The sequence below is a fragment of the Impatiens glandulifera genome, chromosome 2 (assembly GCF_907164915.1).
Source record: "Impatiens glandulifera chromosome 2, dImpGla2.1, whole genome shotgun sequence".
NCBI lineage: Eukaryota > Viridiplantae > Streptophyta > Magnoliopsida > Ericales > Balsaminaceae > Impatiens > Impatiens glandulifera.
In genome coordinates, this window is record NC_061863.1 from 512,512 (window position 1) to 530,041 (window position 17,530).

At 30.7% G+C, this 17,530-nt stretch overlaps 2 protein-coding genes across 3 annotated transcripts; both read left to right on the top strand.

Annotated features, from left to right (window-relative positions):
- The first annotated feature begins 237 nt into the window (after nt 1-237).
- Nucleotides 238-9,600, top strand: LOC124927996 (phenylalanine--tRNA ligase alpha subunit, cytoplasmic-like). Of its 2 annotated transcripts, none has more exons than XM_047468510.1 (8): nt 238-542; nt 4,278-4,348; nt 4,423-4,460; nt 5,009-5,047; nt 5,456-5,532; nt 5,611-5,695; nt 5,786-5,886; nt 9,345-9,600. In XM_047468510.1, exons 3-8 carry the CDS (start codon nt 4,441-4,443, stop codon nt 9,362-9,364), a joined length of 342 nt encoding a protein of 113 aa, XP_047324466.1. In that variant the 5' UTR covers nt 238-542; nt 4,278-4,348; nt 4,423-4,440; the 3' UTR covers nt 9,365-9,600. The 2 variants fall into 2 exon arrangements, with proteins under 2 accessions (XP_047324466.1, XP_047324468.1); XM_047468512.1 differs by having other exon boundaries at nt 4,278-4,327.
- Nucleotides 1,175-3,180, top strand: LOC124928049 (phenylalanine--tRNA ligase alpha subunit, cytoplasmic-like). The gene is made up of 6 exons (XM_047468580.1): nt 1,175-1,281; nt 1,371-1,482; nt 1,680-1,802; nt 1,960-2,052; nt 2,291-2,350; nt 3,052-3,180. Exons 1-6 carry the CDS (start codon nt 1,262-1,264, stop codon nt 3,178-3,180), a joined length of 537 nt encoding a protein of 178 aa, XP_047324536.1. The 5' UTR covers nt 1,175-1,261.
- Nucleotides 9,601-17,530: the final 7,930 nt, after the last annotated feature.

A 17,530-nucleotide genomic window follows, 5' to 3' on the forward strand; every position in this document is an offset into this window, starting at 1 on the left:
AATTAAAAGGAAGTCGGGAATAAAGGGAAAATAAAAAAGATTAAGATTTTTTTATTCGGGAATAAAGGGAAAATAAAAAAGATTAAGATTTTTTTTATTCCCAAGAGTCCTTTGATTTTAGGGTGTATTTCTAATTTGACCCCTATAATTGAAATAGAATATATAAAAAGGGAAATCAAAGTTGAAAAGAGGGTTCTTTTTATCCGTTCTTGAAAAGAATCAGTTGAGAATAAGGAGGGAACGGTTAATGAATCAAGAGAGAGAGATATCAATTCTGGAGAGTTAGCTAGGGCGGAGCATCTTTCAATCGGAGAAGAAGACAGAAGAATCTGCTAATGTCCGGCAGTTGAGGACGATCAGACAAGAAAGACAACGACGGTTCCAAAATTAGAGAGCTCTAATTCCGTTTTCAATTAGTGAAAGAAGGAGAAATGACATCAACGAAGACTAATTGCTAAGAAACCAGAAGAGGCCGACAAAATCATCTATACTTCGGATTTATTCGATCTATCTCCTCTATTTTACTTCGCTTTGCTGTTCAGGTAAGGTCTTCTTCAATGTGATAATTGTGTGATGATTAAGGCATCTGTTTTGTATACCGATGCCGTTTGATGATTGAAGTCTGTTTATAGTTGTTGTCTGATATTTTGAGTTTGTTTGTTATTTTATTTTGGTTATTCTTGCTGTGTTTTGGTTAAATCTGGGCTGATAGCTATTTGGATTAGGATTAGGTTAGACTAGCTATAGAATTGGATTTGGTACTGTTTGACTTTTATTTTTGTTTTAAGAATTATTATTATTATGTTTTGGTTTATTAACGTCGTTTATGAATGTTTTTCTATATGTATTTGTTTTCTTTTATTTGAGAATTTCATTGAAAATTTTCGATTAAACCATAGTCAAAACAATGGGGGAAAATAGGGTAATTGCGAAGGTTATTTAAAAAACTCTCGGTTTTAACTTTTCAGATTTGGTAATTGTGAAAGTTTATTTGAAACTCTCGTTTTTAACGAAGGTTAATTGTGAAAGTTTTCTAATAAACTTTCGCTTTTGACACTTCCTAAAAAATATGGAAAATTTCTAAGTGTTGGGAAGGGTTAATTGCGAAAGTTTATTCGAAACTTTCGATTTTAACCTTTCCTAAACAAAATTAGAAAAAATTCTAAGTGTTGGGAAAGAGTAATTGCGAAAGTTTAGGAATTTCAGTTATGTTCATAAAGGAATTCTCTACGGAAAGTTCCATCAAAGGATTAACGATAACATGAGAATCCATGGACACAGGTAATTAATTATTAGAAAATGTTGATGATATTTCTAATAATAATTGTTGAAAGAATTATATAATGATCTTATATATATATATGGTGTAGTGTAACAGCTAGGAAATCTATGGATAATGTGCACTTTATTTTCACAACTTTCATTGGAATCATTTTGGGATTCTTAGTAGGATTGTCATTTATAACATTCTCACCTTCACAGGTTCATCATCTATATCTCTTTTTCTTTCTTTCAGTTACAATAATGTCAATTTCCTTCTTACTTGCCTATATCTGTTTTCTTAGCTTGATTTCCTTGCTCATATTAAGGAAAATAATCCTGGGTTTTCACAAACTTTCAGTTTTATACTTAAAAACAAGTAATTGGTGTTTTACATTTGTTTAATTGAAGTCATGCAGGATATTAAGCGAGAGAGATGGGCACTTACTAATGAAGGAAAGTTGTATGCTTCATCGGGATCACCAGAAGTACAAGTCTTCTTGGCGATACCCCCAGAGGGAATCTCTCTAGAAGAATTGCAGGTTATGATTCCCTTCATTCTCATTATGTGTATTTATGTTCTATGGCCTGTTCAGCTGCAAATAGTTTAATTAGTTATGCTCATATGCTACTGCTATATTGGATCACTTTTGATTTGATAAAACATACATTATATAATATGTGTTTTTGTGCTTGCAGAAAAAAATTGATGCATCAGTCTTTAAGATAGGTCGCTCACAGGTGATAAAGAACCAATGGGTTGAGATGGGAAAGCAACTTGTTACTAGAAAGGTGAATATAAACAAGTACAGTGATTACGTTGTCTGAATGCATGAGAACGATCATTTTATTCAAGGGTTTGTATATGACCAATCGATCTGACTTCTCCAATACGAGATTTTTGAATGCCTATATATCCCTCCATGCTTTATTTAGTTTTATCATGATTCATTATGCTCATGCGCAAGTATATAGATTTATTTTACATCGCTTACTTAACATTAGGCTAATAGTTCAACTTTTGATGTAGGTGAGGATGCTAAATCGCATTCTGATGTTTAAAGTGCAGTCGAAGATAAGTGATCTTGAGGTGATTTTGTGCTTGGCAAGGCTTATAGACCTGTAGAATACGTCAAGTAATTATTTTGGTAGTTGTCATAGTAATTGACAACTAGATGCAGTAAATATATTTTGGGATTAGATTTTGTAAGAAATAGTCAATCTCGGTATGTTATTATGATGTAGAAAATTGTAAGGCAATTAGAAGTATAACTGGTGGGAAGTTTGAATGTTTTACCTTTCTTCTTAAGAAAATTAGAAGATAAGAGTGAAGAGATATGACAAGAACAAGAAAGTTTCATTTCTTTTACAAGTAATATTTACCAAACCTACAAATTACTTCCAAATATTTTTATACTAAATATCGAGTCTCGTGACGATCTTTGGGTCGTTACAAATAGTGCCACTTTCCATTTCTGTGGTAGCTTTGCTAACATAGGTTATTAAAGAACACATAGGCTACCTAGTTTTGAGTGAAGCACCATGTCTAGTGGAAGAATATTGGTATAAGCTCTATAAATTGATTTTAACTTTTGATTCAAATGAAAGTGGATCAATACGAGGATATGTTCTCTACCTTTATTATTAGTGTGTGGTGGGTGGTTAGGTTAGGTTGAGGTGTTTGAGGAGAGAAATCTTATATGCAAGCATTGCTATTGTATCTTCCTTGGTGATTTATATATTGCCCTTACACTCCTATTCCTTCTAATTATTCTAATTGTGATTGTGCAGGTGATAGACCCAAAAGATATAGATGCTCTCAAGAGAAGAAAGCTAATTACTTCCCAGTACTTCCTCTACTACCTCTTCTCATTGTTTATTTTCTTGCTGTCATCCTTGGCATCTGAAACACTTGCTTGATTTTGTCAAGTAAATTTTAAGGTGCGCTATACAAAGGCTAGATGAGTTGTCCTTTGTGGGCAAGTGATGCATTCACTTTGGTATTTATTTCTGGTGGATGTACCTATGCTGCAAACCTACCCTTTGTTTTTATTTTTTAAAATTTTATGCTGAACCAATTGTGCATTGATGGATTTTGGCAGGTTGATAAAATGCTTATTTGTAAAAGTAACCAATATTGAAATGACATATTTTCTAAGGACTTATGATGCAACATTGCACTTTTCAATTGCTTTTTGAAACTCAAGCAGTTTTATTTGTACTAAATAAGATAAACAATTTTCTACTTGCATTTGAGATCTGCATGCTGAATTCATTATTGGAGTTTGTCACAATAGATTTGTGATGATACTTTAAGCCATAGGGTTGATTGTGGGTTGCAGAAGGGGTACATTTGTGGATCATTTTGATTGGTAACATGAGGTTTGAAGTGATCTGTAATCTTGTAGAGCTTGCCTATGCGGTGACTTCCACATGCACACAACACCAATCACATCTTTTCTTAGTTATAAATATAATGGTAGGATAATCACACTCAGAGATGAACAAAAAAGAAGCTTTAAAGTAGTCGGTGCCACTTTCAAGGAGGATATCCTTGCTTAATCACTGAACCTTAAAGGTTTGGTTGGGGCTTCATTATAAGGCAGAAAAGATCTTGAGCTATATTGTTTTCTTATAATGAGAGTGTTTACAGTTGCTCCCCTACTGGTTGCTTTATATTGACGAATAAAAATGCATGATACTTAATTGTTATCAATTGAATTATGATGTTGCTTGACTAAGGTGTATGCACAGACAAACAAACAAGTTATCTTGATTTTCATGCATTGTGATAGTTCATGGATTTATTGTATAATTGGGTTTGTGTAATCTTGAAGACTGAATGCTTGTTGCCATGCTTGGTTTAAATATATGGCTATTAAGATTGCTTTACTAGGGATGATTATATGTTAATCTGCTCCTTGAATATAAAAAATTGCTATGAATATATCCAATGGGTTGACTTTGTGTAGTTGATAATTATCTGTTACTTTGTTACCCTTTTTCTTTATTCAAAGGGGTGAGTGGAAGGATCTCGAATTCAAGGAATATAACTTCCTAGCAAAAGGTCAGAGGTACATTGCTCAAGGCAAGAAACATACATTGCTCAAAGTTCATGCAGTTATGTTTATAAAAGCTTTTCTGAAAATATTCATATTTCAGGTACGTCAACAATTCAAGATGATCTTTCTTCAGATGGGGTAAGGTTTGCTGATCTTTGTGGTAAAACTATCATTTAAATGCATATATGTGCTTTAAATATGACAGTAGAGACCCACCCATAGTAGCTCAAGTGGATAGGGTTTGAACTTGAGAGAGCAAGTTTGAATCTCACTGAAAACCCTTTGAAAGTGAAGGTATATGGAGGTGGCATGTTTTGCTAGCCTCCTCTAGGGGTTAAACTCTGGTTTAGAAATTTGTGACAGTAGGGTGTATGCACAATTTCCTATGCATGTACATTAATCTTGTCACGAGACATGTTAGAACCATATGAAAAAAATGAATGCTTAATCAACTATGATTCTTCACTACATTTATAGCTATTAATATGTGATGTTAACGATAATATGTTGTGAGAATGTATCATAAGCAAATATATTACATGTTTGTGGCTTTTCATTATGAAAATCATTCCACGGGAGGTTGTTGAATTCTTTGATATCACTTGCTTGCTTGCCTACATGGGAAGTTATAAACTAAAATTATTTAGTTTTGACAATCAAATGATGGAGGTTGATTGATTATGCAGGTTTGAGGAGATGCCCACAAACAATTTTGTTGAAAGCAGGTTTCTGTCTCTTTTTCTCTCCTTTTCCTTTCATTCATTTCCACAAACTATCAGTGAATTCACTGGAGATTTGACATCATAACTGTTGTATCAGTTATTACAATTGTGATAATATACAGATAACTAGCCTTAACAAACTCTTGAATTACTAGAAATTGATGCATGCTTAGCTAGATGGTGTGTTACGTTGTAAACATTCAATTTCCTTTGTAATTCATTCATTCTGAAATATTGGCATGAACTAGAATGTTACCATTAGTCTTTCATGAAAGAATAATAAGTTGTAGAATGTACTCTTTTCTGATTCTTTTCCTTATAGCTCAGGATATAATGTGTATCCAAAACTCCTCAAAATGATTGAAGTTGAAACTCCTCTAAATGCAACCTGAGAATATATTTTTTTTACAGGTTCTGGAATTTTGATGCACTTTTTCAGCCACAACAGCATCCTGCTCGTGATTCTCACGACACATTCTTCCTCCAAGGTCAAGCTATCTTTATTTTATATAGATAACTCATAAGGGATGGTCTACTAAATCTTATTATGCCTTTGTCTTCACCAGTCCCTTCCACTACAAAGACACTACCAGAAGATTATGTTGAGAGGGTGAAGAACATTCATGAATATGGAGGACATGGTTCAAGAGGGTAGGCTGATAATCTCTTTCCCTTTCCTATTTTGGATAAAAATACTAACTAGTCTTCTCTCGAATATATGACAATAAAAATGTTCTTTAGTTATGGATATGACTGGAAACGAGAGGAAGCAGACAAAAACCTTCTAAGAACTCATACTACAGCTGTTTGTTTCATCAAGGATGCTTTACCAGCTTGCCAAGGTATATAAGCTGTTTAGCTTCTTGCGACTCAATTTTCACTTTTTCCATTTTCTTCATTTTTCCTCAATTTTCACTTAGTCTATAATATATATATAAATGTGCCCATTGTGTCCTGAGTTATTTATATCTTACAAGGCAATAAGATATATATTAATGGCTGTATTTTATGAGATATTATAGTATATATATTAGGTAATTTTTGGTTAGTTATAGAAGGTACTAACATTATTGGTATAGTGCAAACTATACCAACACTGTTTTTATAGGAGGTTTGTGAGTAAATGAGTATAAAATTGTAACTAAATCTTTTTACCCTTTATTAATATTTTTGTCATGTAATATATTTCATTATTAAAAAGTATACTTATTTTTATAATCGATTTGAGAGAAAGGAGTTGATGAATGTGCAGAAGTTAACCTAGATCGCGATGATCGATTCTTCCAATTTTTCGTTTCCACCAATGTAGCCACGTAAGTATGCTCTCCACGCCTCAATCCCTTCTTGAGCTACATGACGGAAAGCAAGGCTGTCTTCCTCTCTTTGTCTGCCTCATAGCGTCCGGCTATGAAGGATGGACTCTCCGGTGCCGCAATGAAGATCTCACCCAAGTGTGGCATCACAGCCACATGAGCCGCGGCTAGGAACTCAATTCCTAGGATAAACATCAAAATCATCAAGAAGGATCGCCATGAATTCAACCCGACCCTTCCACGACCCAATCTGCAACTCAGCCGTGGCCTGCCCCTTGATCGGCTGAGCTTCTGAATTAACCGCCTTCATCCGCGAGCGGTTTTGAGCAACATCTAGCCCAAATCTGTTGATCTCTCGGTCAGCTACGAAATTATGTGTTGCACCGGTGTCAACCATCGCCATAACTTCTTTCCCATTGACCCTGACTTTCACATACATCAAGTCGCGGGCCTTGTGTGGCACATTGGCACCGGCCTGCATCGCACCAAGCATCTGCAGCGGGTTAACCCTAGAAGACACCTCATCGTGGGCCTCCTCACCCTGGATCGTACTAACCCTTCCGTGTTGCGGGCATTCTCGCATGAGGTGATCACCATTGCAAAGGTAGCATCCAGCTTGTTTGCGGTCCCGACCGGATTTGCTCCCTCGGTCTGAGTCTGTTTTTCTTTTGTCACGATCGGTACTTTTGCCTCGGTTATGACTTTGTTTTCCCCCAGGTCCTCAGTCACCACCTTGGACTTTGCCCTTCCCCTTGTCTCTGGAAGAGGGCTTCTTTGGCTCTGCACTGACTGAGCCAATTATCTTGTAATCAACTAACCGATCAGCTCCAGCAATGGCCGAAGGGAGGTCTTTTACATCCAATCTTCTTAACTCGGTTTGGGCCCACGGTTGTAATTTGGCTAAGAAATTGAACAGTTTGTCTTGCTCTGACATGTCACGGATGTCAAGCATTAGGGAACTGAAGCTTTTCACGTACTCTCTTGTGGAACATGTGTGGCGTAGCCGGCGGAGGGACTCGCGAGCTAGCCAAGAAGCATTCCCCGGGAGGAATTGCTCCTTTAGCTCACGCTTCATTGTTCCCAGGTGTCGATCCTATCACGCATAGCACTAGCATCATCTGAGAGGCGGACTCTCTACCACAGATTTGCATCGTCCACGAGATACATGCTAGTCACGGACACCTTTTTTTTTCGGGGACATGGAAGTTTACTTCGAAGCCTCCAAGATCCTCGAAGAAAAAAAGGTGTCCGTGACTAGCATGTATCTCGTGGGCGATGCAAAGCTGTGGTGGAGAGTCCGCCTCTCGGATGATGCTAGTGCTATGCGTGATAGGATCGACACTTGGGAAACAGTGAAGCGTGAGCTAAATGAGCAATTCCTCCCGGGGAATGCTTCTTGGCTAGCCCGCGAGTCCCTCCGCCGGCTACGCCACACAGGTTCCACAAGAGAGTACGTGAAAAGCTTCAGTTCCCTAATGCTTGACATCCGTGACATGTCAGAGCAAGACAAACTGTTCAATATCTTAGCCGGATTACAACCGTGGGCCCAAACCGAGTTAAGAAGATTGGATGTAAAAGACCTCTTTTCGGCCATTGCTGGAGCTGATCGGTTGGTTGATTACAAGATAATTGGCTCAATCAATGCGGAGCCAAATAAGCCCTCTTCCAGAGACAAGGGGAAGGGCAAAGTCCAAGGTGGTGACCGAGGACCTAGGGGAAAACAAAGTCATAATCGAGGCAAGAGTACCGGTCGTGACAGAAGAAAAGCAAACTCGGACCGCAAGCAAGCTGGATGCTACCTTTGCAATGGTGATCACCCCATGCGGGAATGCCCGCAGCGCGGAAGGGTTAGAGCGATCCAGGGTGAGGAGAAGAACCACGATGAGGTGCCTTCTAGGGTTAACCCGCTGCAGATGCTTGGTGCGATGCAGGCCAGTGCCCATGTGCCACACAAGGTCCGCGGCTTGATGTATGTGAAAGTCAGGGTCAATGGGAAAGAAGTTATAGCGATGGTTGACACCGATGCAACACATAGGATGATTTTGAGTTCCTAGCCGCGGCTCATGTGGCTGTGATGCCACACTTGGGTGAGATCTTCGTTGCGGCACTGGAGAGCCCATTATTCATAGCCGGACGCTATGAGGCAGCCAAAGAGAGGAAGGCAGCCTTGCTTTCCGCCATGCAGCTCAAGAAGGGATTGAGGCGTGGAGAGCATACTTACGTGGCTACATTAGTGGAAATGAAGCCGGACGTATACTCGGAGGCGACAAAGAACATCTCTTAGCATTTAGTTTTGGATTTTAGTCAGCTATCCGTTTTTATACCGTAGGATACAGGGAAGATGATGGTGACTGTTTTTTCTTGTGATATAGTTTTAAGGTTATACTTACTAAATTATCTACCCAAAATTTGCTAGACTTTCTGGATCTCCTGAGAATTATATACATATTGTGGCCGTAAAAGTAACACTAATTCCTTTTATCTATTTTCTCAGGGTGGAGATTTTGTTAAAAGAGATGGTATGTATTTATTTATCTCTCAAGTCCTGTAATTCCTTCAATTTTCAAGGTTATCATTTGAAGGTTTCTTTTATGAGACTTGGTGTGTTGTCTGCTTAGATCCTTGTTAGTCCTTGATGTTCATTTTGTCTCTTATTTATTTTTATCCCACTTCTATTAATTGCCCCTTTAAGAGTCTAGAAGTCACTCCACGCTCTTTAATTGTATCTTAATCTGCCTGATCTGAAAATTATTCATGCCTGGTTTGAAAGTTTGTTCTTTTATCAGATTCTTCTCCTTGGTCTGTTCTGTATTCATGAATTTAATCATTTGGGTATCTGAACAATTGTGCACTTTGTTATCAGTTGGAACGGATATACATTGTGGCATTTGCAGATGATTATTTGTTATCTATGGATAATTTTAAGTATTATTGAATAATAGTTTTGATTAGAATTCGAGATGTTTTGTGTTTGCTGAATAATATAGGCACTACAGGTGTTATATAGGAACCTCTATGGCCTCCATATTGTAGGTGAGAGAGTTAGCCTGTAAAGAATCTTTTGTCCAAAAGTGGCTGGGACAATGAAGAATATACACTTCTTTGAGTGTGTTTGGACTTTGGACACTAAGTTTTCATTGGAATATTATCTTTTTGGTCTTGGTCAGCTATTCCAAATCTCTGAATACTTCAATAGTCTTATGACTCTTATTGTATTTAGCGAATTGACTACTGACATTGATTTCCCTTAATAGTTTCAACTTTCAAGCGATCTTTCCGTTATAAGTTCAAAAATTAGTGTGTTCATATCAATTCCCTAAGTGTAAATAATTTGTTAATATCAGAGTAAATATTACAAAGAAACACATAAAAAAGACATAATAGTTGTCCTAATTAGAGATGTTGGCCCACCAGTTGCTATTTAGTTAGAATATAGAATTGGTTCCTCAGTTTATAAAAAAAAAAAAAAAAAAAGGAGTCCTTACTCATCATGTATGTATGCCATTGTTGTTAAATTTTGGCTGATATTTAAATTTATTTTCTGGACCTGACTATTTCACTTATGCCATTGTTGTTACTTTATTTTTCTTTCTCATTATATCTAATAGGTTTGAAACACATTAAAGTAGTATTGTAAGTAAATTAATAGTGTTTACATTGATAGTGACTCAAGTCCAATAATATATTGATAGTTTTGCGAAAATTATTAGTGTGTGCAATTGTTTCTCTGCAAAAATAGTGTGTCGTTGCTGCACAATCACGCTTATGCTTTTTAATTACAGGTATGAGTGTGTCTCTTATATTGAATAAAATGCTTTATTTGTTAAGAAATTATGATTTTCCATTCTTGTTTATTAGTGATTTTAAACCTATAAATGATCTTTTAGTTTGAAAATTTTGACTGCTCTCTAATTTTTTTTTGTTTCTAAATTATCATATATGGTATCTTATGTTGTACAAGATTCTAAATTTTTCTTTGTCGCCGCAAATTATTTTATGTTACTAACATATAAAAATTGTATGCACTTCAACCAGTATTTGAGGTCATATTTGAAAAGATCAGTGTCACTGTACTGTGATCATCAAATTAATGTTACATATAATTGAGGATTATGATTTTTCAGATTTATCATGTTTTAGTTCAGAAATATTTTGTTTTTTAAACGGTTGGTTATTGATAAATTATATTATTATATAAGAAATTATTATCGACGTGTGTTAGCATTCTATATAACCCACACATATTTAATTTTATTTTTCAAAATTTAATGTATTACACTAAGGTTTATGTCCTTTATTGAGTTTTTTTTTTTTATTATCTCTAGTTATTATTATTCTTTTCTGGTTTAAACTTATTCAAATAATTGAAGATGTATTTTTAAATAACTTTCTTTAATATAAATTGTGTTAATTTTTGGTGATGTAAATATTTTTTGTTTTATAAGTAGAATATATATATATCAATATATTTTATATTTGATTATATTGAGATCACATTCAATTGATTACCGCTCATAAATTGAGTTGACAATCAATATTTGTAAATTGATCAATCAAGGGGATGTATAATTAATAAACTAAGACATTCAATATGTAGGCTTAAATTTTATCATATACAATATGGGCGCTTTAGATCATCTCTCCCACATTTTTGATTGCTCCTCCGGTTGGATAAATAAATAAATAAAATTACATATAACAAAGATTATCATATAGGCTTAAATATTATAATATAGACTATTTTCTATTTTTAATTTTTGTTTGTTATTTATTTGAACTTCTCCAAATTAATCATAACACTGCCCTGTTCAAAGTAACAAATTTGTGAGTTAACTCGGCCACTTATCTGAGTACACGAGTTAAGTCGAAAAACTTATATATATTTTTTTATCATTTTATTCTTGCACTAACAACCCATTCAATTTTATTAGTATATATTCATATTTTGTTTGCTTTCTGATTTTTGTTCTTTTAATGCGATTTTGACTATTGAACAAATCTTTCTCCTTGCATACATTTTTTTGAACTACAACTTTTCTTTCTTCTTCATTTAATTACTTTTATTTTGTCTGTTTCTAATTATTTATTTGATTATCTATATTTTTTGAAGCTATAAGTTAGGTCTTGTGATTGCAATGTTTAATTAATTGTACTTCAAATAAAGGTTTCAATAAAACTATCTTATTGTGACTTTTTTCTATCTATTTTTCAAAGTTTTTTTTCAAATTCTACATTTACTTTCTCTCTGGTGAATTATTTGGATCTCTACTTCTATTTTAAGGTGATCATTATGTCTTCAATTATCTTCATTGTTATAGATTCAAGTTTGATATTTGTGAGTTTTTAGCATATTTTTTTGGAGTTAATTTACTATCTACCTTTCATCATTGATTTCCTCTGTAAAATTCATTATTTTGATTCACCAACTATTGAGTCAACTTCTTGATAATTTTTCAATATGATTACAAGATGAATCCGTTTGTTTATATTTTGAAAATATGCGTTAAAATTGACAAAAAAAAAATAAAAATAAAATATGTATTTATTTCAGAATATAACAAAAACAGTGTTTTGCATGAGTTGGGTTAATGTTGGATTTTGATTTTGTTGAGTCATTAATTAATTCACTATTAAGTTTATCATTCTTTGTTGGTCCATGACCTCACACCTGTAAACACTTGTGTAATGGATTCTCTATACCAGTTGGCCTTTGTCATTTTTGTTTTATTTCTTTCTTTAAAATTCTCAAATTGAATCTAAAATTTCAAAATATAAATATTTATTTTATTTTAAGACATGTTTGGTTCTTTCTTTTACTTGAAAGTATTATTTTCTTATTACTGCATTTTTTATTTAATTATTTATATATCTATATATATATATATTAATTTTAAATAATTTATTATTATAAGAAAAAAATTAAGACATTGTAGGAAGAATTTTTTTATTATTTCATTATTTCTTAATATTTGTCTAATTATTATTATAAAAAATAAATTAATACACTATATACAATAAATAATTTTTTAATTATTTATATATGTATACATATTTTTTAAATAAATTTTCTTTTAAATTGTTTTTCAAATAAATTAATACACTATATACAATAAATAATTTTTTTAATTATTTATATATGTATACATATTTTTTAAAATAATTTTTCTTTGTAGCGGATGGATGTGGATGTGACTAAATACAAATGTCACCTTAGAAATACAAGACTATTATTTTTTCTCTCTTTAATTTCAAAGTATTTAATAATTTCTTTTTTTTTCAACTTTTTATTATTTTAAAAAATATTTAATAATTTCTCTTTCTTTAATTTTTTATTATAAATATTTATTTTATTTGAAATTTGATTATTATGAAATAAATTCTTAAGTATTAAAATAATTTAATTCAAATTACAAACTATTAATATTCAAAATAAATAGAACACAAACAATTTAACTAAGATGAAAAGAAAACTCTATTATTAAAAAAAATTATAAACTAAGATGAAAAGAAAACTCTATTATTAAAGAAAATTATAATATTATGTAGTAGTTGAATTAAATGTTTAATACATTTTATAAAAAAAAAATAAGAAAAAGAAATTAAACTTTTAAAGAGAATTAAGAAAGAGAAATTAAAAAAAAAAAATAATAAGTTATTGATTTCTTTAAAATCATTAATGTTTTTTTTAACTGGAAGTGTATTAAAATTAATAATAATTGAAGAACGAAAAAATGACCACCTAGTAAACTCTTAAGTTTGTTGACTATTGAGTTGTATTAATTGATTAATAAGAGAAAAAGTTTTTTCTGGTCTATTATAAGCTAATGAAAGCTTTGTCTTTTTGGGTTTTAAAAAAATTCAACAAAATTTAAAAATCACTTCTTAATAATTACAACACTGATTTTATTAATTAAAATATTAAAATAATTTATATTTTAAATTATTAATTTATATTTTATTTTTATATATTAATACTTTTTAAATCTTTTTATAAAAAATAATTATAATCTTCTTAAAATCAACACTTATTATTATTATTATTATTATTATTATTATTATTATTATTATTATTATTACCGACTAAATTAGGAAGAGAAATATAACGATTAATATTAATCAGTCTCCTTATCTATGACTTGATTGCAAAAAATTATTATTATTAATTTATTTTTTGAGAAAACAAAATTTTGTTGTTGAAAAACTATTATTGAAATTTTACAAGACTTTGGGGGCGGATTTTTTTTTTAACTTTTCAATTAATTTTCATTTTATTTCTTTCAAAATTTTGTCAGTTTTTTAAATTTATATTATTTAAAATAAATTTGATTTGTGATGATTTAAATAAAAAATTATTTATTTAGTTAAGAGGAAAAAAAAATTGAATATATAAAGATAAAAAATATAGATTATTTTATTTTATTTAGATAGAGATAATTTTAATAAACAACTTCAATCAAATTCTTTAAAATTCTTTTAAATAGGAATTGAAATAGTAATCTAATTAAGTATTAATTTAAACCTTCTCAATCTCAAATAATATATAAAATAGGCAACTTGATTGACATATACTGTACAATAAATATTAACTAAAATGAAATCATAATTTATAATTTGAAACAAACACATACATTAATCACCAAAGAAACAAAACAAAAACAAACTGCAAGTACTACTAAAAAAAAGTGTCCAATATTAAAAAACAAACAGCAAAATAGAAATATCAAGACACGTTAAGTTATTCAAGTTTCACCAGCAGCATTGGCATCGTGAATAAGTTTAAATAATTCTCCAAATAGAAGAATCTCCTTCCGCCGAGTTTCAGCCTCATTGTTCAGAGATTTAATTCATCTCTCTTCCAATTCTTTCGCTTTTGAATCCCCAATTTTGGTTAAACAATTTTTAACATAATCATCACTTATTTTTAATAAAAGTTCACATTCAAATGATTTTTTAAAATAAGGATATTTAATCCATAACGTCCTCATCTTTAATTTAGAAACTATAACAATGTCCGTCGTCGGAGAAGAGTTTCTTCGTCTTTCTCCTTATTCTCTTCCTCTTTAACCTTCTCCTCTTCCTTGTATTCATCCTCATCTTCCTTCTCATGAGGAGTTGATAAGTATTGATTTTTCAATAGGTTATTTATTGAAACGGTAAATTAAAGTTTCTTTGTTTAAAAATATGTTTGAATTTAGTTATTTATATAATTTTATTTAGATTCGAAGTATTTAAAAATCTTAAATGGTAGGTTATTTTAAAAAATCTTATGATAAATAAACTAAATTTAAGGATTTGATTGAAAAAAAAAGGAAAGAATCAGATAAATTATAATTATTTATTTTTTAGTTAAATATTATTATATCAATAAAATTATTAATCTTTTAACATTGAATAAATTAATTACCAACTACCTAGAAAAAACCTCCTTAACAGACCATTCAGATCATCTATAACCGAAGAATAAATTACGATTGTTCTACTCCCTAGCTAGTTAACTAGACTACCTATATGATCTCCAAATAATAACTGATTATTACATTTTATTATTAATTACAACCCCAAACAAAATATTATCCGATCTTCAAAATACAAGAATTCACATGTTGCGATTACCATCCTCCGGACTAAATCCAACAGAAAAACTCCTTATCTAAAACATCATATGGCCAGGCACCCACGATTCCGCCTCAAACAAGATCGGAATCCCCCATCTACTAACAACTCACTCTCTAAGCGTTTAAAAGATCAAATATCAAAAATTTGATTTTTACCAAGTTTAAGTTTAAAATTATAACTTATAAAGTGATTCTTGTTATCATAAGTTAAAGAATAATAATAATATAAAATAACTTTGGTTAGTGATGCATAAGTACGAGTACAAGTGAATCGTGTTATCATAAGTTAAATAATAATAATAATAATAATAATAAAATAACTTTTGTAAGTACGTGATGTATAAGTCTCTCAAATAGTTGTTGGGAGATTTGAAATGAGATGATAAATATGTTCGAGGTCTACATCATTTGGTTACTATCCATATTTATTTATTAATGAACTATTTGACTAGAAATGAATAATTTTATTTTGAGTGAGTCTATTCCGCCGTATAATTAATAGCGTTGTTATTATTATAACCATATCTGAAATTTGTTTTAGTTGGAGAGCTCATTGTCATTATAGAAACCTTTCATGCATGCATGTTACTTTTTTTGTTATCCGGGCCTGCTGTCGTTATTTTGTCTACTTTTATTCTTTTCAATTTTTGACGATGTCATATTTTGTTTCGTTAAGCTTACATAAATTTTATTTTAAATATTACTCTAAGATTTGTATCGTTTATTGAGTTTTTCACTATTTCTAATTATCATTATCTTTTTTTTCTAATTTAAGCTTATTCAAATAATAAAAGATGTATTTTTAAAAAACTTTCTTTAATATAAATTTTGTTATTTTTGGTGATGTAAATATTTTTTATTTTATAAATAGAATATATATCGTATAATATATACTTATCAATATTTTTAGATTTGATTCTATTAGTATCACATTTAATAAATTACCGCTGACAATCAAATTGATTAATCAAGGTGATGTGCTTTGTACATTTGCATTAATTTTCTATCATAACGAAATTACCATATTTGAGAATGTTTTTATATTGTGTTATTCATTTATAAAATAAAACAAATGTGATAAAAGTCCTATGACTTATTCATCACATATAATAAATTATTATTTTTAATATACAAGAAAAATATCAGGACTATCTATACTTTAAACTTTAACAAACAACTTGTATACATAGTGTTTCAAACAAATTAAATCTTTGTTGTATTTATTATGAGTTTTTTTATTATTATTTAAAACTAATCATGTTTGATGAATGAGAAAATTATTTGGGTTTTAATTAATTTAATTATTAAAAATAATTTTTAATTTTTAATTTAAATTTAATTCAAATAAAATAAATATATTATAGTTTATAAAAGAGAAATGATTAGGTGAAGGAATTTGGTGAGGGAATGACGTGACATAATCTTATTAGCGGAAAAAATCAAATAATTTCTCTTTTTTCTCTCTTTCCTCTCACTTTTACATTTTCCAACCAATGAAGATGAAGGTGATGCCACGTCATTCTCTCACCAAATTCCCTCACTAAATTCCCTCACTCTATCACTCTTCTTTATAAAATTAGTGATTTAACGATAAAATGTCAAAACGACAAGCTAATAATAAAATTAGAGTAAATTTATAGTAGAGAAAAAGTCAAATAATGAGCCAAAGCTCTCTCGAACACCTTGTTCTCTTGTGCCCGTCGTCCATATTGACCTTCTCGAACTCAATGGAGCCAAAGCCATTATTAATTAATAATATATACTCACGAAGAAGAAGTGGGATTGATTCATGAACCAATTAGTTGGTGGCGGGGTCGGGAAGAATCATATTCTCCCATATATCCGTCAATTCCGTCGTCACATGAATTTGGAATCCGACTACCAGAGATCATCTTGGTAGTCATCCTCCCATATCCGTCGATTCCTTCATCATGATCACTTTGATTCCATAGCCCTTAACTTAAAAACATCATTATGTAGAAAAACATAGACTTGCAATGAAAATATATTTTGAAAACATTATGCATCGTTTATATAAAATACACGAATAAATAACATTGTGAGTTTTAAAAGATATATAAGAAAAAATGTATAATAATTCAGATTTATAAATTTAAATAAAGAAGAGAGAGTAAGAATGTATAATAATTCAGATTTATAAATTTAAATAAAATTTATAAAGTAAAGAAAAGAGAGTATATATATTATATTTATAAACTTAAATAAAATTAAAATATATGTGTTATTTTATTTTAATATTTATATAATATATTTAATTAATTGAGAGAGGGTAATTAATAAGTTAATTAATAGTTTAGGGAGAAAGATGAGAGATTAATTAATAGTTAAGAGAGATGAGTTAATTAAGAGCTTGTTTGAGTAAGTGGTTTTTTGGGGTTTTTTTTTCAAATAAACCTTTGTGTTTTGTTTGATTAAAAGTACGACGGAATTGGGTTTTATTTATTTTTTTACCAAATTACTTTTTATCTCTTTAGATTTTTATTTAATAATTAATTTATATTTTTAAGAAAAGTAAGGGATAATTTTAGTATTTTAAG